This window comes from Oreochromis niloticus, linkage group LG2 (assembly GCF_001858045.2).
Source record: "Oreochromis niloticus isolate F11D_XX linkage group LG2, O_niloticus_UMD_NMBU, whole genome shotgun sequence".
Classification (NCBI taxonomy): Eukaryota; Metazoa; Chordata; class Actinopteri; order Cichliformes; family Cichlidae; genus Oreochromis; species Oreochromis niloticus.
Genome location: NC_031966.2, coordinates 22,656,336 through 22,678,778, shown reverse-complemented (window position 1 = coordinate 22,678,778; position 22,443 = coordinate 22,656,336). Strand labels below are relative to the sequence as shown.

General features: G+C 40.6%; 4 protein-coding genes across 4 annotated transcripts; all 4 read right to left on the bottom strand.

The window, feature by feature from the left end:
* Nucleotides 1-1,009: 1,009 nt before the first annotated feature.
* Nucleotides 1,010-7,064, bottom strand: LOC100691802 (zinc finger and SCAN domain-containing protein 2). Its single transcript, XM_003444692.5, has 4 exons — nt 6,395-7,064; nt 3,022-3,122; nt 2,862-2,940; nt 1,010-2,534 (listed from the first exon to the last, which is right to left on the bottom strand). Exons 1-4 carry the CDS (start codon nt 6,687-6,689, stop codon nt 1,723-1,725), a joined length of 1,287 nt encoding a protein of 428 aa, XP_003444740.1. The 5' UTR covers nt 6,690-7,064; the 3' UTR covers nt 1,010-1,722.
* A 314-nt stretch (nt 7,065-7,378) lies between these two features.
* Nucleotides 7,379-11,239, bottom strand: smtnl1 (smoothelin-like 1). The gene is made up of 5 exons (XM_005467615.4): nt 10,926-11,239; nt 8,953-9,548; nt 8,739-8,853; nt 8,471-8,622; nt 7,379-8,103 (listed from the first exon to the last, which is right to left on the bottom strand). Exons 1-5 carry the CDS (start codon nt 11,016-11,018, stop codon nt 7,719-7,721), a joined length of 1,341 nt encoding a protein of 446 aa, XP_005467672.1. The 5' UTR covers nt 11,019-11,239; the 3' UTR covers nt 7,379-7,718.
* Nucleotides 11,240-12,850: 1,611 nt separating this feature from the next.
* Nucleotides 12,851-14,595, bottom strand: LOC102083220 (uncharacterized). Its single transcript, XM_019365811.2, has 6 exons — nt 14,449-14,595; nt 14,310-14,365; nt 14,025-14,237; nt 13,654-13,929; nt 13,004-13,561; nt 12,851-12,916 (listed from the first exon to the last, which is right to left on the bottom strand). Exons 1-6 carry the CDS (start codon nt 14,472-14,474, stop codon nt 12,867-12,869), a joined length of 1,179 nt encoding a protein of 392 aa, XP_019221356.1. The 5' UTR covers nt 14,475-14,595; the 3' UTR covers nt 12,851-12,866.
* A 2,598-nt stretch (nt 14,596-17,193) lies between these two features.
* Nucleotides 17,194-19,056, bottom strand: LOC102083167 (sericin 1). The gene is made up of 6 exons (XM_019365810.2): nt 18,958-19,056; nt 18,825-18,880; nt 18,450-18,755; nt 18,088-18,363; nt 17,418-17,995; nt 17,194-17,341 (listed from the first exon to the last, which is right to left on the bottom strand). Exons 1-6 carry the CDS (start codon nt 18,981-18,983, stop codon nt 17,330-17,332), a joined length of 1,254 nt encoding a protein of 417 aa, XP_019221355.1. The 5' UTR covers nt 18,984-19,056; the 3' UTR covers nt 17,194-17,329.
* Nucleotides 19,057-22,443: the final 3,387 nt, after the last annotated feature.

Here is a 22,443-nt window from a genome sequence, read left to right as displayed (position 1 = left end):
TATTTTGAATTTTAGTGTCTTTTTTTAACACTTTGAGTCCAGTCTCGTTTTTTAAATACAGTCTGACTTTCCAGAGCTTTAGGTAAAATCTAAGAAAAAAATAAACAAACTACAAACTATTAAGCAATACTTAAGTGTGGGCAGGGTGGAAAGAGGAACAATGTGAGGAATTTCCCCCAGTTTCCTTGAGAGTCCCCCCACCCACAGTGATTCGGTGTGACCAGGCCTTAAGACATTGTCAGTGCTGGGGGTGGTGGGGGGGGCACAACACTGCACTCTAGAGGTGCAAAATGAAACTCTTCAGGCATCGAGTAAAAAAGCAACTATATTTATTCAGAATATCCACACTGACTAGCATATTATTGCCCTATCTATCCAGGAAGTACAAAAAAGAGGAAAAGAGCTGTGAAAAACGACAACAGTAGAGGTAGTGCGTTTTTAAAGGAAACATTACACATGTAAAAACAACCGTTATAAGTAATGATTCATGTTTTTCGTTCTCAATTTGTTTAAAGTTCAGACTGAATTAAATCTTATTATTTGAGGAAGCTCGGCAGTTACTTAAAAGTAACTGCCCTATAGTATATAAAAGCAGCTTTACATCAGTGGATTTGAACTAAGCCCGGTAACTTGAGGGTTAACCTTTCTTCTTGCAGGTTGGACATCGTCATGGTAACTCATGCTGCAGACCAGTGTGGGTTATATTTGAGATTAGAGATCAACAGGTATAAAATCACCACCTATCAGCTATCAGATCTTCATAGTTTTCTAATATTACAGTTTGATCTTGTGTAAAATCAGCCACTCTGCTGTCACTTATCCATCTTTGTAATTGGTCAGATGCTGCCAACGCCACCCCTTTGATATGAACACAGAGAGGAAACCCTGAATTAGCCAGCTGATAACCAGCTTCATGTGACTGCTTATCCTGATTACCAGTGTTAGGATAAGTGAATCCAGATAAAGGGAATAACCTGGGTATGCTGAACGTGCTTCCTAGAACAGAGTCTGGGGTCAGAAAACAGAAATTTAATAAATATCAGTTTCCTGCAGTGGGCAAATCATTGAGCTGGAATGCTTTCTAACACTGTATTGAATGTGGTGCATAAATAAAATTCAGAAAAACTCAAATCTGGCCACAAACAGTCTTGTCGTGGTGTTTTATCAGTACAAAAGTGTGCTATAAAATGCGCTTTAACCAAAAATGCGTAGCGTATTATATTTGACAGCATTTTCGGAGACTTCTAGTGCAATTTTTCCCCCCTGACAAACCTAAATAAATTGCACATTACATTTTTAAGGTATTAATCCCAAAAAATATGAAACAAAGTTAGACTCATATATGCAAATTAATATTCAAATATTATTTTTAAAAACTCGTCGGAAGGTTCAGTAATTTCATTAAACATTTTTTGGCAATTATTTTGTGGTTCAGGCTTTAAATGATAACCAAAACAGAAGTAATCCACAGTCACCCACTGCTAACTGTGACATGGTTCTTTATTTCAGTGTCTTCATTTGAGGATCTGTTGTGCACGCTCGAGAATAGAAAGACGGTTTTCCTGTAATTAAAAAATCTGAACAGCGATCATGCTTGTTTGTGTCAGCGTACCTGGAATCTACAAGTGCGCGTGATCCAAAACAGTTTTACACTGTGGCACAAATGACAGTAAAAGTGCTTCTAAACTGCAAAGTCTATCAAGTCTTTCTAATCCGTTGGGGTCAGAGCGTCCCGTTGGTGTGTGTGATCATGTGTCTGCGAAGGTTGCTGGGGTTGTTGAAACTGGCTGTGCACTGACTGCAGGTGTACGGCTTCTCTCCGGAGTGTGTCCGCAGGTGGATCTTCAGACTGCCGTTCTGCGTGAAGCGTTTTCCACACTGCGCACATGCGTACGGCTTCTCGCCCGTGTGAATGCGCATGTGGATGCTAAGTGTGGTCTTATTGACAAACGACTTGCCGCACAGAGAGCAAGGGACCGGAGACTCCCCGGTGTGACTCGCGCGATGTACTATGAGGTCTTCGCGGCTGTGGAAGCGCTCGCCACAGAAGTTGCAGTCCAGGGATTTGTTGGCGGTGTGAGGGAAGACATTCTGCTGCTGTGGGAACTGGCTCATGTGACTGGGGTGCCCCACCTGACCCTCAGTTACTACTAGTGGTGATTTCAATCCAGGGTTCAATGCTGTCGGAGCCATTTGTGTGGAATTATTTCTTTCAAGTTGGTTGTTTCTCACCAGTCCGGCACTGTTATCCTGTGTGACTCTCATTGGAGCTCTGTCACTTGCGCCGGTGGTGAAATTCAGGAGGTTGTCGTGGCTGACGTTGTGGTTGGACAGAGAGCTAAAAGCCTGAAGCTCAGACGCAGAGAAGAGGGTGTCACTTTCATCCTGTAGAGGCCCTTCGCCTCGGCCGTGAACGCACACGATTCTCAGCTCCTCATTATCACCTGTTGAGCAAGAGGAACCAGCTGGCTCCAAATTCTGAGCTCCTGTTGCAACACCGCCCTGCAGGCTGTGGTTTCTAAAGTCACCCTGATCTGAAAAGACAGAGAACAGAATCTTTAAAGGCCACTATCGAAGAAACAGCAGCGCTTAGGCCAGTCTTACTCAGCACTCATCAATGAGGAACTGCTTGTGTGTAATTTAGAAAGAGAGACTTTCTATCAGGTGCTTGACGTCTGATCTACTTTCTTCCTCCTATTCTCGGCCTTGCCTGGTTTAATAGTTTTTCAGCCCTAAGATAGAAGATAGACAATCTAGGCTTTAAGAATCTGTGTGCTGTAGTGATGACAAGTAAAGACATAAAATACAAATAAAAACAATAATTAATTGGCCCTTTAAGCTCACTTAAAAATCCTACTCACCACCAATATCTGGGCCACATCCTCCCACATCATCCTCATCTTTGATTAGAATGACATCTGGACTCTCCACATCTGCACACTAGCACATTAAGGACAGCTATGCATGAACAAACTAGATTTCAAACAGAGCTACTGCTATTCATTTATGGACTGCATGTACCTGCACTTGAGCTGCAGAGGAGGTGGTCTTTTTCTCCGACTGCAGGACGATAGAAGCAGCTTCCCCACCCGCCTTTTGAGCCACTTGTGATTTGATGAGAACTGAAGAAGAAAAGGAAAGGAAAAGACATTTTTATTATTCATTAATCTTTATTTAACCAGGAAGTGAAACTCCTTAGATTAAGAATGTCTTTTGCAAGAGTGTCCTGTCCCCAGATAAGCAGCAGCAACCTTTTTACCACAGAGAAGAGCCCCCTCTAGATTTGAACCCAGGACCCTCCTACTTTGAGGGTAACTTAAATAATTGTGACCACAGATGGTTTTGATGTAGTCACAGAAGAGCAACAATCATACTTTTACTGTCCTCAAACCCACAACTGTTTTATAAGTATATTAGCTGTACTGTTGCACCACACAGGAAAGACTTGTGGTGGTTAGTTTTATTTCAAGCAATGCTAACTGCAATGCTAGTAAATGTATAAATCACTGAACTACGGAGCCACACTGAATATGCACGCTTCAAAGCATTTTTATTCGCTGACACTTATAGAGTGTGACAGGCCTGGTGGTGCAGTGGTCAGTATTGTCATCTCACAACAAGAAGATCCTAGGGCTGTGCGATATGACCAAAATCTCATATCCCGATATTAAGACATCTATCGTCGATATAACGATATAAATTACAAAAATGTAACATTTCCTGTAAATTCTGTGAATCTCGGGCATCTCGACTTGCGTGAAGTGTTTCCAGCTGGGCGTCGTGTACCTGGAGTCGAGTGTTTTAACTGATGCATGGAACTATACATTTTTAGACGTAAGTTGTAACAGCCGCCGTTTTCTTTGTGAGTATTTATTACACAGCGTGCTGCGGAGAAAAGTCTGTTCTAACGTTTGAGTCTAAGGTTTATTTTTTAGCACCTGGCGGCTCTTTTTTGCTTCTCATCCGTTAATACTCTGCATCTTTCACGTGACTTGTTTTATTTTGAAAAACCTCAACAGGATCTTGAGCTTTATTGTGAAAGGTTTATGTGGAAAATAAACAAGCGGACACGCCGTGGTTTTACCGTCGTTGTTGCTAACGAAAACGCATAAAAAACAAGCGCTTGTCCGTCCGTAGTGTGGTTATATTAAATATAAGAGAAAGAGAGAACTTTAAGAAATTAATATAGCCACTACAGTGACCATCAAAATGATGAAAAAATATTGCCGTAAACAGTTTATTTTGCGACACCACGAAACAAACGATAGCGTAAAATGAAACGATAGACGTTTTTCTATCGTCATCCGATATATATCGTTATATCGAACAGCCCTAGAAGATCCTGCTTTGAATTCAGACTATGTGGAGTTTGTGTGTTCTTTCTGCGTGGGTTCTTTACAGGTACTCTAGCTTTTACCCACAGTCCAGAGATTAGATTCATTTTCACACCTACAGTCTAGATGTGAAAGTGCAACCCTGAATTGGATAAGCAGAAGAAAGTGTAAGCTTATAAAGTCTTTGAAATACAGAACAATTTTGCAGCACTATGCAGGTTCCTCATATTGTGCAGGCCAGAGTTTTTACAGCTGATCATTTTTTAATATTTCTAATGTTATTTCTTTTTGAGTTCATACTTGGTTTCATTTCTGGCGTGGCTTTGCTTGTTAGCCAAAAAATGCATGTTTGAAAATGGTTAGTTTTTATAACTAGTTTCTGTGTTACTTTTACCGCAAGATTTAGCAAAACCTGAACATTTATTGCTACGTAAACACAGCACTTTTGAAGAGTTGAGTCACAGTCATTTAGACATCCTGGTCTCAACAAATATTTGCACCAAAGCCTTACTGCGCAGTTTGTAATACCAAATATGGACAGGTCCTCTATATTTTTATTAAATATTTGATTTACTTTCAGTTAGCTATTTGTTCATCTGTTGGTATCAGTATTTATACGAGCTGAAAACGAAAGATTTTAAGAGTCAAGAAGAGACGGGGGTTGGGGGGGGCAACTTCCCTGTTGGTGTCACGTGTGTTTGCTGAAATGAGCTGACAGGAATACAATGAAGGAAGTTCAACACAGCCATGTTTTCTTTGCATTAGCTGGCTCAATAACACCTAATACCCCAGCTGGAGATAACAAGCATCACAAAAGCGGGCTCTGTGTGCGCTCACATAAAAACGAGTGTTTCACATGTCATATGATTCCTCTTCGCACAAAATGATCCCTGTGAGTGTCGCCTACTCCAGTCAAAGGTCTTGTTAGAGGATGATGATAAAATGGTGATAAAAAAGACATTAATTAAGTGCCTTGAGCTGACAGTTGTTGTGATTTGGAGCTATGCAAATAAGACTGAATTCAAAATTGAATTGAATTGCATAAAAAAATAAAACCGTAAACTAAAAAAGGGATTAATGCTGCAGAAAATTATTAATTAAGCAATCCAGCCACTTTTGAGACACAGACAGCTCTGACTTTAAGCTTGATATAAAGTTGGTATGCTATTAATCAACCCTCAGATTCATGCAGAGCGTAAAAGAGTCAATTAATGACACATAACAAATGTTAGGGAAATCTGTTTATGTTCTGTGTCTGCAAAAAAACAAGTTGACATGTCGACACCAAATATGATACGGAACTTAAAACTCAGGGAATTACTGGCATCTCTCTATGGTCTCTGTGGTTTATGCCACTCAATTACCTGACAGTGAACACAATAAAAGTGACAAAACATTACTTTTCCTTTTTTTTTAACAAAAATGTCTATAAAGGAAATGTAATATGAAAGATCATGTAAGACATTGATTTTTAATTAATCATATTTGTGATTTATGATAACCTCTGTCCATAAATAACCTTATGGGTTGATTTAATTGTGGTGAAGACTAAATGTATTTAAAGGGACAGACACATGTTCTGAGTTGAGGTTGGACTTGTTATAATTCAGCATCACATACTTTAAGAGGAAATTCCACTTAAAAATTATTTTAGACTGAGGCTTTGAATAAGCGTATCAAAATGTGTCTTCATTTATTTGTGTATTTGTTTTTCTTTTTTTTATTTATGTTTCGGTTTTGCTGACCATAATTAAATTTAAGTAAGTGAGTGAATTCACATTTAATAAGCCGAATGAACTTTTATCACCACAATAAAAAACCCGCTGGTTCTGTTATCTGTGTCACATGACCAGGGCCAGCTGTGTCTGATGCGCGGTACTACTCGGCACATCTGCATTTTCACAATCAACTCTTTAAAGTAGCTAAAGCAGCTGTTTTATACGTTATTAGTTAGAAGTAACTAGCAGTGGGTATTTAATAGTAAATGATATAATTGTGCGGGGGCGGAGTGTTACTTGTTACTCGAGTAAGAAGTACTTTTAAAGTGAAAGTATCGTTACCTTGTGGCTTAGCTCGTGGTTTGGTTATGTTTCCTCTGACGGGAGAAAAGCGGCTCGCTGGTCGATTAGTTCTGGTTTGTAGCCTGAGGGAGAAGAGCTCACTCCTCATAACCTTCATCCTCGTCCTCAGGTTTTCGTTTTCCTTCAAGCTCTGGGTTAAATGCAGACGGAGAGACGCCGAGCTCTCCGAGAACAGCTGGCTGATTTCTGCCACTGCCGCTTTCACCAGCACGTCCATAATGGACAAAAGCTGTGACTCCAGATTCAGGCTCCCCGGTGGCATGTTTGTGGACATGTTTCACTTTGCTGCCGCCGAGATTTGTGTTGGAAAAAAGGCGCAACACGGTCAGTAGGTTAGCTTAACAAAAGAGACAACACAATGGCCTTCCTGGTAGCATGATGCTGATTACCGTAATACCCAGAAAGCAGGGACACTGGGAGGTGGGGGGTGATGTTTGGCTGGTGATGATGTTTGCTTGGCGTGTGTGTTTGAAAAGAGCAGTTTCTGTAGTTTTGGTTGATATAGTTTTAGTTGCTCAACAGTTGGCTTCGTGGTATTAGTTTGTTTCGATACAGCAAATTTGTCAATGGGTTTACATTTTTAAAAGGCCTCCCATTAAAGAACATGTTGTCTGGATGGTAGCATATGATCCTCCAAAATCTCTCTACATATTTAAACATAATGATGACTTCACATGTGAGTGGAAATTACCCCATCTATGTAGATGAATGTTTCCCCAGTACCATCACAGTAGCAGACCAACTTTTCTTTTGGAAGCTTTTCACAGCTCTTGTAGCATCTTTTGTCTGCCTGAAAGCCCTGAACATTTGCCCACACAATTTTTCACCATGTCATAACCCCCTCCCCACTGTTACCTTGTTCACAGTAACAATCTGGAACAACTTACAATTTTAACATCTGACCAGAAATAGTTGAACCTTTTCATGTGTATTATGAAAAAAGTAAATCCGTCACACACTCTCTCAAAGTTCCCTTATTGCACAAGCAACTTTTTAATTCACAAGATCTTTGTTTCATTATTATTTTTTCATAAATACACAGCAATTTCTTGCTTTTCGTGCTCAGAACAACATAAAAAACAGCATATCTGTAAATGGAAAAAACACACACAGAAGTACATTTTGAAACACGCTGTAACTACGAGACATCATCATCACCAGTATTTTAGTTTTGAGTGATTTTTTGTTGTACCTCATTACTCTGACAGTAGTCAGTCCAACAATGCCAGACTAAGACTTGCTCCTTGTAGTACCATAAACAATCTTTTTGGTCTTTTCAGTCTTTGTGTTTGCCAGTGTCTGTCTAAGACTCTGCCTTGACTGATGAACTCTGACCTTCCTCCACCTCACAGCTCTTTGATGGACTCTCCTCCTCATTAATGCCCTCCATCTCTGTACCGTCTACTGGTTTATCCTCCTGACTGCTCATCGTCTCATTCTCAGCAGACTCTTCCTCATCCTTCTCGGGCGACACCTCTCCTGCTGCATCGTCTCCTTTCTCCTTCTCTTCTTCCTCGTTACCAGCCTTCTCTTTCTCCTCCTTCTCTTTGTCCTTCCTCTCTTTCTCTATTTTGGAGAGGCTGTGGCACAGGGACTGGACATATGTGAACACGCACATTGGGTCTGGGTTGTTACCCATCATGAGCATGTCACTCACTTCCAACAGAGGGCAGCAGTCAGCCAGGGACCTGTCAGGGATACACAAAGAAGGGGAAAGGATAAAGTTGAGGTGACAAGGGCGCAGTCATTCATAGTAATATGAATACGAAATTTCTAACCAGGTGCATTTACTTTAACAGTGTCATTCCATACATTGTTTTCCTGAAACTTTATTTTTAAGACAGCCGACACGCTGAATTTTATTTTAGTTACATTCTTTTCACAGCAGTTCTCCTTTTTTTTTTATTTCCGTGATCTTGTTATGTTATGTGCTGCATGTAAAGTTCCGACTCTTAAATATTGTAATTGTGTTATTCAGTCTTAGCCATTTTTATCTTTCATGTGTGATGATGTGCTGAACTGAACTGAGAGAAGAAAGAATGAAGAAATCCATACTCTGCGGTTTTGAAGGCCAGCGTGAAGTTTTTCTCCCTCTCCTCTGGCTTCAGTGAGCTGTAGTCAAAAGAGTCTGGAAAGAAACGATGAATCAGAGCGCAGAATGCCATCCCATCGCACCAGGATGACGAGAAGTTTTCTATGTTGATGCCCTAAAAAGATCAAGAGACAGACACATGGGAAGAGCATCTTAAATGAGGTCTTCTTTTATCTCTGGATCTAGAATGCGGATGTGTCGCATTAGATAAAGATTTAACGTTGAGCTCACCTCGTAGTTCCGAGTCTTGTTGCGACACCACTGAAGTATCTTCTGTTTGATTGAAGCTCCTGTAGCCCCAGCAGCGGATGACTTCTGAATCTTAAAGTTGCGAGGGATTGGTGTCCTAGCAGTGTTGCAACACAGTTTCTGGTTTAACCTCTTGAGGAACATTTTTAACTGTCACACTCTAATTTAAGGTACTAAGCATCATGTAGTTACTCACTCTGGTGCGCCCTTCTGGAACTTGGCGATGATGTCGTTTTTAGCAGACGCTCTTATGGAGCGTGCAGAGGGTCTTGGTCGAGAGAGAGAAGAGGAGGAGGGGCCACTCTTTCTTTTGGGCTTGGCCTGCTTTTCTGCTTCCTTTGTCTTTCCTTTGTCCTTTGGCTCTGCATCTACCTCCGTCACTTGTTTTTTCTTCTCTGCCTCTTGTTCTTTCACATCTTTACCTTCTTCCTTTTTCTCTTTCTCTTTGTCCTTCATGTCCTCTCCATCTTTTCCAGTCTCACCACTCTGGATCTCTGCCGCTTGCCCTCCTTTCTCGCTTTCTTCTGCCTCCTCCTCTTTATCTTTTCCTCCACGTTCAGAATCCTTCACCTCAGCACCAATAGAAGCCTTCTCCTTATCTTGTGCAGCTGCTTCAGTATCACCTTCACCAGACTGTGACACAGTCTGAGGTTTCTTTGTGTCTCCTGACATCTCCTTTTCTGCCTCTTCTGATACAGTATCTTCCTCAGCCTTATCCTCGGTCTCCATTACCCTCTGACCTTCTGCTCCTTCCCCCAAGTCTTTATTCTCCACCACCTCTGGCTCGCCGGCCTGCACAAAAATAAATATGTGACAAACACTTGTAATACATGTCTGTGACAATAGCTCCATCACTTCTAAATTCTAGCCTTATACCAAGGCATCAAGACAAGGTGGAGTTTAAGGTGGAGTATTCAATGTAAGTAACAGTGTAGGTTACACAGTAATTTTCTTTGCTATGTATGCATGCAGATGTTGTGTGAATAGTTCCACTCACTCTCCAAACATTAACACAGTCAAATAACAAGCAAAAGATCCCCAGTTCAATCCCAGAATGAGACACAATCCCTCTGGGTTTGGGTGAAGAAGGGTATCCCATGTAGAATTTTGCCAGATCAGAGATCCGGATTTACCCACTGTGGTGACCCTTTGTGAAGAAGGGAGAAGCTTCTTCATAGTCACTGGTCTGTGGGGGCACTACATCACATGTTTTCTCTTCAGCATGACTCAGAATATAGTCTTCCTCTTTTCTTTCAGTTATTCACATTTCTGATAAATATCTTCTTCTTTTCAGTCTTGTAAAGAGGAGCTTTTCTGTCTTTCATAAAAAAAAATGTATGAAGAATGAACAAAAGTTTGTTTTTATTTTATTTATTTCAGATTTCAAATGCGAACAATGCTGTGTGTTGTATTTTTTAGATATTTCTTTCATTAACTCTGATTTGTATTTTTAAAATTATTCTTTGTGATTTTTCTGTGTTCTTCAGTTCTTCATGGTCTTGCTATGTGAAACCGTTTGAGCTGTTTACATGAAAGCTGCTGTATAAATAAAGTGGACTTTCCACAAGTTACTCGAGGGATAACACAGTCCTTGTAATGTGAGACCTGGAGCTCTGGGATTTGTTGAGTATTATAAATATATACCTCAAACAGAGTTTGAACTTTCAAGTGGAAAATTTGCCTTTTACAGTTTTAAAACCAATGACTTCACATCATATGTTAAAAATCCTCATGTTTAAAAAAAATTAATGCATACATTATTTGCTATCATCATGATTAAATAGGCCCATGTACCCTGTTTATTAATGACCTCCTGCAGGAACAGTCACACCAGGTCAGGCATCACAGCAGTGACTCATCAGTGGGAATAGGAAACTCCAGCGTTGTATGTGTGGCTTAGTGTGTGTCATGTGCACTACTTTGCATAACTTGTGTGTGAGTGTGTATTTATGTGTGTATGTGTCATTCTTCAGCCAGTAGTAAGAACAGGTGTAGCAAATGCAGCCAACAACCCCTTCTCCTCCTCTGCTGTCCCAACACAGCACCTGCTACAGCCACGAACACTCTCACTGCTTTTTCCCAGTACAGAACATGATGGACAGTCATTGTGGGTGAATGTGAAAATGATGGTAATGAACATGTAAAAATGAATAAATAAATAATACAGACCTGGTTGCTGTTGTTGTTGGTGTCAGTGTGATTGGTTGATTCTGTGGAACCGGATGCGTCCTGTTTGAGTGATTCTCCATCCATGGTGTCCATAAATGTGTGTGTATCGCCTGGATTAGAGGTCAGATCAGACTTTGGTACACTAACGTTTTAATTCAGTCAAAGGTGAATCCTCTTCACAGGAGCCCCTCTTAATGTCTCTGTGTCCCACTATTCCTGTCTGCCTTTCTCCCCTTCTCTGGCAACACTGCCCTGAGTTTTAACACGTGTGTGTGTGTATGTGTGTGTGTGTGTTTGTTGGTTTGTGAATATCCGCCTTCACCCGACACCCCCGCCCTCTGCTTTGTAAGGATTCCTGTGCTTCTTTATCTGACCTTTTGGACAACACAGGTTCCCGAAATAGAGTTACAGTGACATAGGCTCAGTCCTCCAGGCCGGACAGCTGCGTCTGCTGTGGAAACCATGGTTGTACACACACACACACACACACAAATATATATATATATATATATATATATCTAAGCACTGAAACCATTAAAGATGCTTTCTCTCTTTTAGCAAAATGTCGACACAATTTAGCTACCACCTGTCCCGTTTATAAGCTCTTACCGTAAAGTGTGGTGATTTAGAGTACTGTACTGTTGGGATGCTTAAATTAGTCAAAATAAAAGCAACAGTTCAACAATTGGGAAATGTACTTATAGCAAAAGGTCAATAAAAACAAAAATGAAACACAAATCAGCATGAGTGGGCTATCTCAGCTCTGTTCAAAGCAATAAAATCCACCTAAAAAAAATTTTAAAAGTCACACACACACACACACACTTTTTTTTCTTTTTGAAAAAAAAAAAAAATGTACCTGACAAGAAATTTTTCAGGCCTGAACCCAAATGTGACTTTTGAAGGCCTTTTCTTAGTGAATGTACATAATTTCCCTTACAGTAAGCTTTCTTTCTTGAGTGGAATCAAATGGTCCATTTATCATTTCGCTCTAAACTCACAGCAGTTCCCCTCCCCCTAGTACCATATATGTATGTGTATACACACACACGCATCATATATTATATATATATATATACACACACACACACACATATAGGGTAGAGTAGAAATTAAAGTTAGGACAGTTTCTGAGCTAGTTAGCATAGAAAAAAAACTGTTCCCATGAACTCAATCAACGCAACACAGATGGTTTTAAAAATAAAGCTCCCTCTATTACTTTATGTGACATCTTTTTGGGGGGGGTGCTACATCCTTCAGTCCTCCCCCTTGTCAGTGTACGTCGTTGGGACTTTAAAAATGTCAACACCTTCTTGTACATTATGACTCAAAACACAGCTCTTCATCTAATGTAACTTGGATGTTTGTGAAAGGAGGAGGAGCCATGTGGCAAAGGGAGGGGGAGTTCAGCTATTTATAGCTACCCTCCTATAATCGAGTAGATTACAGGATGTGCAGGATTCAAATCATTGCCTGTAGCTTAGGTGAAAGGGTTCCCAGTGAATTCCCCTTGTACTGCTTGTGCATCTACATTTTTTGCAAACCCCACCAGGGAAAGTAAACACTTCCAGTATTTTTTAATGTTAAATACTTAAAGGCTTGTACAGGTTACTGCTAGTGTAAGATCCACCTTAACATATACATCTACAACTTAGCACACTGGACGCCCTTCTTGACAGTCTGTGCAGGGTAAACTTGCTTATACCAGGCCATAAGCAAGAGTGTCCACTTATGGCCCACTACGGGTTGCCAACAGAAAACCCAAGTAGTTCCCTTAAGGTCATAAACCCCACATGGGCAGGTCTAAATGCAAGCGTGCATTCGGTCTTTTAACAGATAATAAATTGAGCCCAGTAGTTACATTACATGGAATTTCTCCAACCTTAGTCGTTCCCACACCACCACTAATAAGAAAAGTGACCAGGAGAATTTCATAAGACTTTATTGATTAAACTTGTGCTCACGCCTTTGAGATTCAGCTAGTATTTTATCTGGAAGGAAAGAGGGAAAGAGTTAGTACAGTTACCATGTGCAGATAGTCACATGTAGGCATTTTAGGAAACATCCATGCATAACACCTGTGTAGGAAGAAGCGGGTACTGTTTGGGCGCCAACCTGGTAGTAACCTCCCACCACTGGGCTGCTCACATACAAGCTGGGAGTCTGAAGGCTCTGAGCTGCTCCAACAGTCCGCACTGACTGTGCAAAGCCAGGGTAGGGGTGGTCTTTCAGGTAGTGAGTGCTGTGAGCGTAGTCTCGTCCCTGCTCGTAGTCCTGGTTGAAGTGACTGACTGTGCCCACAGGGTACTGGCCGGTCAGGAACAAGAAGTCAAAAGGAGGATACGGACTACCCCACAGTCCACCCATTCCAAACTGTCCTGTGGAAAAGCCTGGGGATGCCAGTCCACCCGCAGCAGCAATAGCCTCCATCGTAGCTGGGACAGTCCTGCGACCTAGTTCTTCTGTCTCTGACTGGTAGTCCCCAGCCTCAGCAGCCTTCTCATAGTGGGACAACTCTCCTGGTTGGTACGCAGGTACAAGCGCACCAGGCTCATCAGCTGTGCCAGAGGCAAGGCTTTGAGGGTTGGGGGATGATTCCTCACCGAGCTTATGAGGTGGAACAGCCCAGTTGATTTCTAAGGAAAGGAAAATTTAAGCCAAGGTTACCAAGGATTCTGGTCAGGACTTCCTAATAATTGCATTTATACTGCATCATCACAGTAGGTACCAGCTGCAGGTTGAGAAGTTCCTCCAGTTTGTGCAGAGCCAGCTGTGCTTCTGCTTGCCTGAGCAGGAGCGGAGTAACTGGAGCCGGTGTATGGTGCTGGCACACTCTGGCCAGCATATTGTGAGAAACCAGGCTGCTGCACTGCGACACCTCCATACTGAGCATTGTAAGGTACAACTACAGAGGATGGGTATGCATAAGGTCCTCCCCGAGTCAAGGCAACATTACCTGCAGTGTTCGTGTTACTGCTACCGGAGGAAGCACCAACATTTGAACCTATGAGAAAGCAGAATACCTTTTAGTAATGCAAGCAATGCACATTTAAACTCATGAAATATTTTACTGGTTATAAGCTGCAGGCTGAACAGTACCCCCAGTTAATGTAGAGCCAGCTGTGTATCCACCGGCCTGAGTAGGTTGAGAAACACTGGAGCTGACATATACTGGGACTAGAACCCCTCTGTATTGAGGGCTGTAGGGAACAAGCCCTGGAGTCAAGTTGGCTAAAGTTCCTCTTGGGTTTGAGGCAAGATTATCTTCAGTGTTTACACTAGTTATCCTGTATTGAGTGCTGGGATTAGAGCCTGGGTGAGAAAGAACTGAAATTAATGAAGATTTATCACAAAGTTTTGTATGTTTAGGAATGTTTCACCTACCTTTCTCAAGAGGAAGGCCGCATACATCCACAATCAGCAAGACAAAAAGGGAACCCCTGAAACCATTTGAAAACATGAATAAGTACCTGCAAAAAGTTGCCAATTGTAAACACAAAACCCAACTACACCTGCCACATACCCCAGCGAGAGGCTTGCAGTCATCATTCTGAAGGCAACCAGTAGAATAACTGCCAAAGGTGAAGGGTTAAAAATGGTGCGAGAGAGCAGTCTTAACCAGTCAGAGCTTAACGAAGTAACAGGATACACCTGCTGGAAAGGTGACTCAAGCTTCAGTCGAAGATAACGAGTATCATAACAGTGGCTATCAACTGGGCTTCAACAATCAACAGTTCCTATATGAAGACAGATAGTCCAATCAGAGACATTATCAGATGATGAAAATAAAATGATGGTAAAATCTAGAAATAGTATGAAAAATAAAGATTTAAAATGCAACACTGTTGCAAATAAGACAAGTGATTCATGTGGCAGAATCACAAGTATAAGTATAAAAGCGTTTATACATTTTGTGCATCACATGTCACATCCCAGTGATAATGTGATGTACATTTGCGCTGCTGTAACTACAGCTGGGTTTTATTTATGGTGTTATTAAGGTACTAAAGGTGCAGCTTAACAATGTGCACATATAAAACATATTCAGCCAACAGACAGTCTTTAGGGCACTTAAACATGCTGTAAATAAAGGAATCAGTGGAGATGTAACACTTTTAAATGGAAACTGTCAATATAACCTAGGTTAACCAGGTTAAGCGTTCAGTATAAGTTATCACAGTGATTCCCCAGGTAAAAACAGAGCCACGTCTGTGACATGTAAAGCTTTGAGATCGACCTGCTTGCAGACTCATTAATCTTGTTTCATAGTTACACCTGTTAGGTGCAAGGAGCTGCTGACTACCCTACAACAATCTCACATGATGTAGATGTCGAATTCTGAAAAATAACCAGGGTTCATTTGCATTTGTTTTTGTTATTTAGATTATTCCATTTTTGTGGAAATCTAAGCAGTTTTATGCTCATCATCAGTGCATCCAGTTCATCTCTCACTGTTCTGTTGACCTTTTCTGTGAGATGTGCGAACACTGAGCCAAACAACCCTTATTAGACTTCTAGCTTTTTGAACATTTCAGCAATATTACAAACTTGTTAGGAAGAAATGTGCAATAAAAATGAAGTTTAATTAAAATTCACTTTAATGGGAAATATAATAACTTGTCTCATGTAGGTCCTAAAACCATCTCTCATACACAGAGTTTAAATCATTTTGAATAATGTACAGCTGTTGTTCACAATAACAATAAACCAAGAAAGTGCTTAAAATGAATTATGAATTGCTATATATTTTTTAATAACATAATGACCCTTATAAAAAACATCACATGCCACAAGTGTAGATAACAGTACCTCAGAACAGATTAAGACCAACTACAGTTACAAAGTACTTCCGCATGAAAATATAGGTGAAATAGAATAAGGTTAACTGACCCCTGCTCTTGAGCAGCACGTGGGGATGGGGAAAAAGGGAAGATCTCTTATAATAATTATATAGGAACAGCTCCAAAACCAGACCCTACATTTGCTGTTGGCTCACTCTGAACAGCATACAGAGAGAAGCAGCAGTTCACAACAGATGACTCATGGCAGTCTTTGTAAGGTAAGCCCTACAATATGAGAGCAATAACCTCAAGGATCATATCATCCCATATGGTAAAACACTTGGCAAAAGTAGGGAGGACAAACGTCCTTTTAACAGGAATACACATCCAAGAGAAATAGACGCCTGCTACGACTAGCTGGGATGTTACAGAACAGTGAGAAGCAGCAATGAAGAGCAAAGAAAAAGCCAGACAACACACGATACACAAAGAAGACTGGGGGTTGGGATAAAGTGAGAAACAAGTAAACAAACAAATAACAAATTCTGCAAAAACCACAAATCAAAAACATACACCTCCAGAGTCCGAGAAAGCTGACAAGGCAAAAAACTGCCTTGGGGGAGCTGAAAAGGTGAGCTTTAACACAAATCTTAAAAGAGTCTATGTGCCAATAAAATAAATCATTCATTTACAGTTAGTGGTGAAAAATCATATTTAATATTTACAAAGTTTCAAATATTGAGGGCACTATGTGTAAAAGTCATCTCTATGAGCCAGTGTTCAAACTGTTTTTTGTTGTTGCTCATTTCCATGTTATCTCAAAAACTGATATCCCTGATATAGCCATCTCATGGCACACATCTATGGCTGTGAGTTCAGAAGAAGCCCCACCCAAACGCTGTTCAAAGCTTTTGCATGCTAGAGCCAGCCAGTCTAAAGGAAACTAATTTAAAGGGGGGGCAGGGAACTGAAATTTCTTGTTGCAAACAGGAAATGAATTTGGGAGGTGCACCAAGACCACTATAATAAAAATAAGGATTTTAAACTGCATCATGCAAAGCTACTCTAGTAATCCACAAATAAAGATGGAAGTAGAAATGATCAAAATAGTCTTCCTCTTTGCTTTGGTCTTATGTGGCCTGCAGCAGAGTTACTTCATAAATGGTGGTTAATGTGAAAAGTGGAGCTGTAATGCATAGCTGCTGTTAGTCTTTCACATGGAGCTGAAGACCTCAAGTCCAGAGAGTAGAAAGCATTGTGGATTTATAAACGCTGTTAACACCTGTGTTGAAGTGTCTGCAAATCATTGATGACAAACTGTTGCATGTTCATTTGACATGCTGATTACAGAAACCACAGCATTCATCTGTGCTACAAGTTCGTGTAGAGGAGTGTTATTAAAACTATTGGCCACTTGGGGGCAGCATAATATAAACCTTGACACCACCTTATAAAGATGAAGTGTAAAGCTTCATTACCATCCACTACACATGCTACAGAGGAGACTGAAGTCACCGTTTCAAAACACTGAAAACCAAGTTTATTGCATCACATGGAGTCATTCCTATTGCAGCATTAACCAGTTCATTGTGTTGCCCAGTTCAGTAAGCTGATTGGATTCAGCTAGTATCTTTCCTGAAAGGCAAGAGGGAACGTTAGTACAATTACAACATGCAGTTGTGGTAAAATTTAGATATTATGGGAAACATACCTGTGAAACACCTGTGTAGGAAGAAGCGGGTACCGTTTGTGCTCCAACCTGGTAGTAACCTCCCACCACTGGGCTGCTCACATACAAGCTGGGAGTCTGAAGGCTCTGAGCTGCTCCAACAGTCCGCACTGACTGTGCAAAGCCAGGGTAGGGGTGGTCTTTCAGGTAGTGAGTGCTGTGAGCGTAGTCTCGTCCCTGCTCGTAGTCCTGGTTGAAGTGACTGACTGTGCCCACAGGGTACTGGCCGGTCAGGAACAAGAAGTCAAAAGAAGGATACGGACTACCCCACAGTCCACCCATTCCAAACTGTCCTGTGGAAAAGCCTGGGGATGCCAGTCCACCCGCAGCAGCAATAGCCTCCATCGTAGCTGGGACAGTCCTGCGACCTAGTTCTTCTGTCTCTGACTGGTAGTCCCCAGCCTCAGCAGCCTTCTCATAGTGGGACAACTCTCCTGGTTGGTACGCAGGTACTGGTGGTACAAGCGCACCAGGCTCATCAGCTGTGCCAGAGGCAAGGCTTTGAGGGTTGGGGGATGATTCCTCACCGAGCTTATGAGGTGGAACAGCCCAGTTGATTTCTAAGGAAAGGAAAATTTAAGCCAAGGTTACCAAGGATTCTGGTCAGGACTTCCTAATGATTGCATTTATACTGCATCATCACAGTAGGTACCAGCTGCAGGTTGAGAAGTTCCTCCAGTTTGTGCAGAGCCAGCTGTGCTTCTGCTTGCCTGAGCAGGAGCGGAGTAACTGGAGCCGGTGTATGGTGCTGGCACACTCTGGCCAGCATATTGTGAGAAACCAGGCTGCTGCACTGCGACACCTCCATATGGAGCACTATAAGGCACAGCTACAGAGGATGGGTATGCATAAGGTCGTCCCTGGCTTAGGGCAACATTAGCACCAGTATTTGCGCTGCTTCCTCCAGTAGAAACACCAACATTTGAACCTTTTGAAAGAGAAATCCACACAAGACTTGCTGGTAATGTTCACAATAAACGTTTGTAGTGTATCATGAAATATTCCATTATTTACCAGCTGCAGCTCGAACAGCACCTCCAGCTTGTGCAGAGCCAGTCGTGTATCCTCCACCCTGTGTGGAGCTAGTCGTGTATCCTCCAGCCTGGGCAGGACCAGAAGAACTGGAGCCAGTATATAATACTGGCACGCTCTGGGCAGCATATTGAGAGACACCAGGCTGCTGCACTGCAACCCCTCCATATGGAGTACTATAAGGTACAACTACAGAGGATGGGTATGCATAAGGGCCACCCTGGCTTAAGGCAACATTACCTGCACTGTTTGTGTTACCTCTACGGTGAGGAGTGCCTGGATAATAGCCTGAGGGAGAAGGAAACATTAATAGAAGTTAAGCAATACAGTTTGTCTATATTGAAAAGTTTCACCTACCTTTCTCAAGAGGAAGGCTGCATATATGCACAATCAGCAAGACAAAGACTGAACCCCTGAAACAATTTTAAAAGACCATTAAGCAACTATAATAAGCCAGAAGTTTAGAATTTAACATACACTTGCCACATACCCCAAGAAATAGTGTGCTGCCATCATTCTGAAGGCTACCAGTAACAGATTGTCAGAGGTGAAGGGTTATAAATGCTGCCAGAGAGCAGTCTTAACCAATCAGAGCCTAATGACCAAAAAAGAAACACCTGCTCGAAAAGTGAATCAAGCTTCAGCGTAAACTGCTCAGCTGTTTGAATGAAGATAACGCATTTTTATCTGTGTTTGTTCTTTTTCTTGTTGTTGTTGTTGTTGTTGTTGTTGTTGTTGTTGATGATGATTATATTTTTATTGAAAGCAAATGCAACTTTAATCCAACCATTAATGCGCCTTTTCCTCCTCTCACTGTTCTGTTGATCTTTGTTGTGAATTGAGGCACAGCATCACCTTTGATCAGATTTCTAGTCTGTTTGAAAATTTCAGCGTCAATATAAAAAAATGTAAAAGAAAACACAAATAATGTATCACAGTATCACACCACTATAGTACTGGTGATGGAGGGAGGGGAAGAAATCCCTTTCAATAACTATTCACCGTGAGGACCAGAGAATTGGAGTTAGAATGAGAATGACAAAAGAAGTAAACAACTACAAGCAAACAAAAAGATTCAGCAGTAAAAACATTTACCTATGGAGCCGGTGTTGTGCCCAAAAGTGATCGTCTGCCAGAAACTGATTGCCGTCCGCGGGAGCGCGCACAGCTGCTTAAAGCTGCAGCGCCCGGATTAAGTGCGTTGCCAGCTACTTCCGTGCAACTGACATAACGTGGGGGAAACAACCCAAAGACATTAATGCCTTTCTTATTAGGCAAAGGTCTGCATTTATGGAACTTTATCGTTTATATAACCGAATTATGACGTTTATCAGAAGGTTGTTTTCAGTGTGTAGCGCAGTCACGAATGACTACACGCATCACGATGGAATAATTAATGCCTACAGGTTCAGTATCTCTACTCTCGTTGTTCATATTTGATATAAGACTGTCGAATAGTAGTTAAAACAATAAAGACCTATTGTGCCAGTATCACCATGACTCTGTCTTGTTTGTTCAGAATAACGACTGAGAACATGGCATTTTAGCGCTACCGAAAAGTCATTGTGGCCTATAACTTGTCACTGAAACAATATTTCAGCTTCAAACTTGTTGGATATATTCCCGAATGGTTACACGTGATATATTATATCCCAAAAACTCTCCAAGAACTGCTGAATACCTTTTAAAAGAACATTAATACCAATAATATGTAATTTTCAACCTGCCAAAAAGTGATTGTGGCCTATAACTTGTCACTGAAACAATATTTCTGCTTCAAACCTGTTGGATATAATCCAAAAGGATCATATGTGACACATTATATCCCAATCAGTCTCTAAGAAATGCAGAATAACTTTTAAAGGAACAATAATACTCATAATGTGCCATTTTCGACCTGCCAAAAAGTGATTGTGGCCTATATCTTGTCACTGAAACAATATTTCTGCTTCACAGTTGTTGGGTATCATCCGAAAGGATCATATGTGGCACATCATATCCCAAACAGTCTCTAAGAAATGCAGAATAACTTTTAAAGGAACAATAATACCGATAATATGCCATTTTTGACTTGCCAAAAAGTGATTGCTGCCTATATCTTGTCACTGAAACAATATATCTATTTCAAACTTGCAGGATTTCATTCAGAAGTGTTAAATGTGACATATTATATCCCACACAGTCTCTAAGAAATGCACAATAACTTTTAAAATAACATTAATACCGATAATATGCAATTTCCAACCTGCCAAAAAGTGATTGTGGCCTATATCTTGTCACTGAAACAATATTTCTGCTTCAAACTTGGTGGGTATCATCCAAAAGGGTTATATGTGACACATCATATCCCAAACAGTCTCTAAGAAATGCTGAATAACTTTTAAAGGAACATTAACATTGATAATATGCCATTTTCGACCTGCCAAAACGTGATTGTGGACTATATCTTGTCACTGAAACAATATTTCTGCTTCAAACTTGCTGGAAGTCATTCAAAAGGGTCATATGTGACATGTTATAACTCAAACAGTCCCATAGAATTGCTGAATAACCTTTAAGGGAACAATAAAACCGATAAAATGCCATTTTCAGCCTGCCAAAAAGTGATTGCCGCCTATATCTTGTCACTGAAACAATATTTCTGCTTCAAATTTTATGGACATCATTCCCAAAAGTTTTATGTGACACATTTTGCTGCAAATTTAAATCAAGCCTTTATTGGACAGTGCATAAAACGTCAAATTTCAAAAATGTTGTAATTCAAAAATAATACAAAACAAGGATAATGGCCAAATGGAAACAGGTGGGAGGAGATCTGCTTAAACACATTAGGAACACTAAGTCATAGGAAAGAGAAAACAAAAGGTAATAAAAATTCCATTCCATTACAGCACTTATTAATTGAAACGAAAACCAAAAACGAATAACAATTACATCCAATTAAAGAAGAAACCACCAGTTAAAATAAACTAACAAATAGACCAGAAACAGGGGGTACAGCGGAAGCTGAACACGAGTAAACCATGGAACAACATATATATTAATTCTTTGCCTACAGTAACTATAATGCTAACATGTTAGGAAACACAAAATAATTGAATAATCCTACAAACAAATTGCAATCACACCTGAACTCTAATGTATTGAACAATACAGAAGTGATCCTTCTGAATGATATCAGTCAAGTGTGAAGCAGAAATAGTATTTCAGTGACAAGATATAGGCGGCAATCACTTTTTGGCAGGCTGAAAATGGCATATTATCAATGTTAATGTTCCTTTAAAGGTTATCCAGTGGTCCTAAGGGGCTGTTTGACATATAATATGTCACAGAGGACCCTTTTGAATGACATTCACCAAGTTTGAAGCAGAAATAGTATTTCAGTGACAAGTTATGGTCCACAATCACTTTTTGGCAGGTCGAAAATGGCACATTATGAGTATTATTGTTCCTTTAAAAGTTATTCTGCATTTCTTAGAGACTGACTGGGATATAATGTGTCACATATGATCCTTTTGGATTATATCCAACAGGTTTGAAGCAGAAATATTGTTTCAATGACAACATATAGGCCACAATCACTTTTTGGCAGGTTGGAAATTGCATATTATCGGTATTAATGTTATTTTAAAAGTTATTGTGCATTTCTTAGAGACTGTGTGGGATATAATATGTCACATTTAACACTTCTGAATGAAATCCTGCAAGTTTGAAATAGATATATTGTTTCAGTGACAAGATATAGGCAGCAATCACTTTTTGGCAAGTCAAAAATGGCATATTATCGGTATTATTGTTCCTTTAAAAGTTATTCTGCATTTCTTAGAGACTGTTTGGGATATGATGTGCCACATATGATCCTTTCGGATGATACCCAACAACTGTGAAGCAGAAATATTGTTTCAGTGACAAGATATAGGCCACAATCACTTTTTGGCAGGTCGAAAATGGCACATTATGAGTATTATTGTTCCTT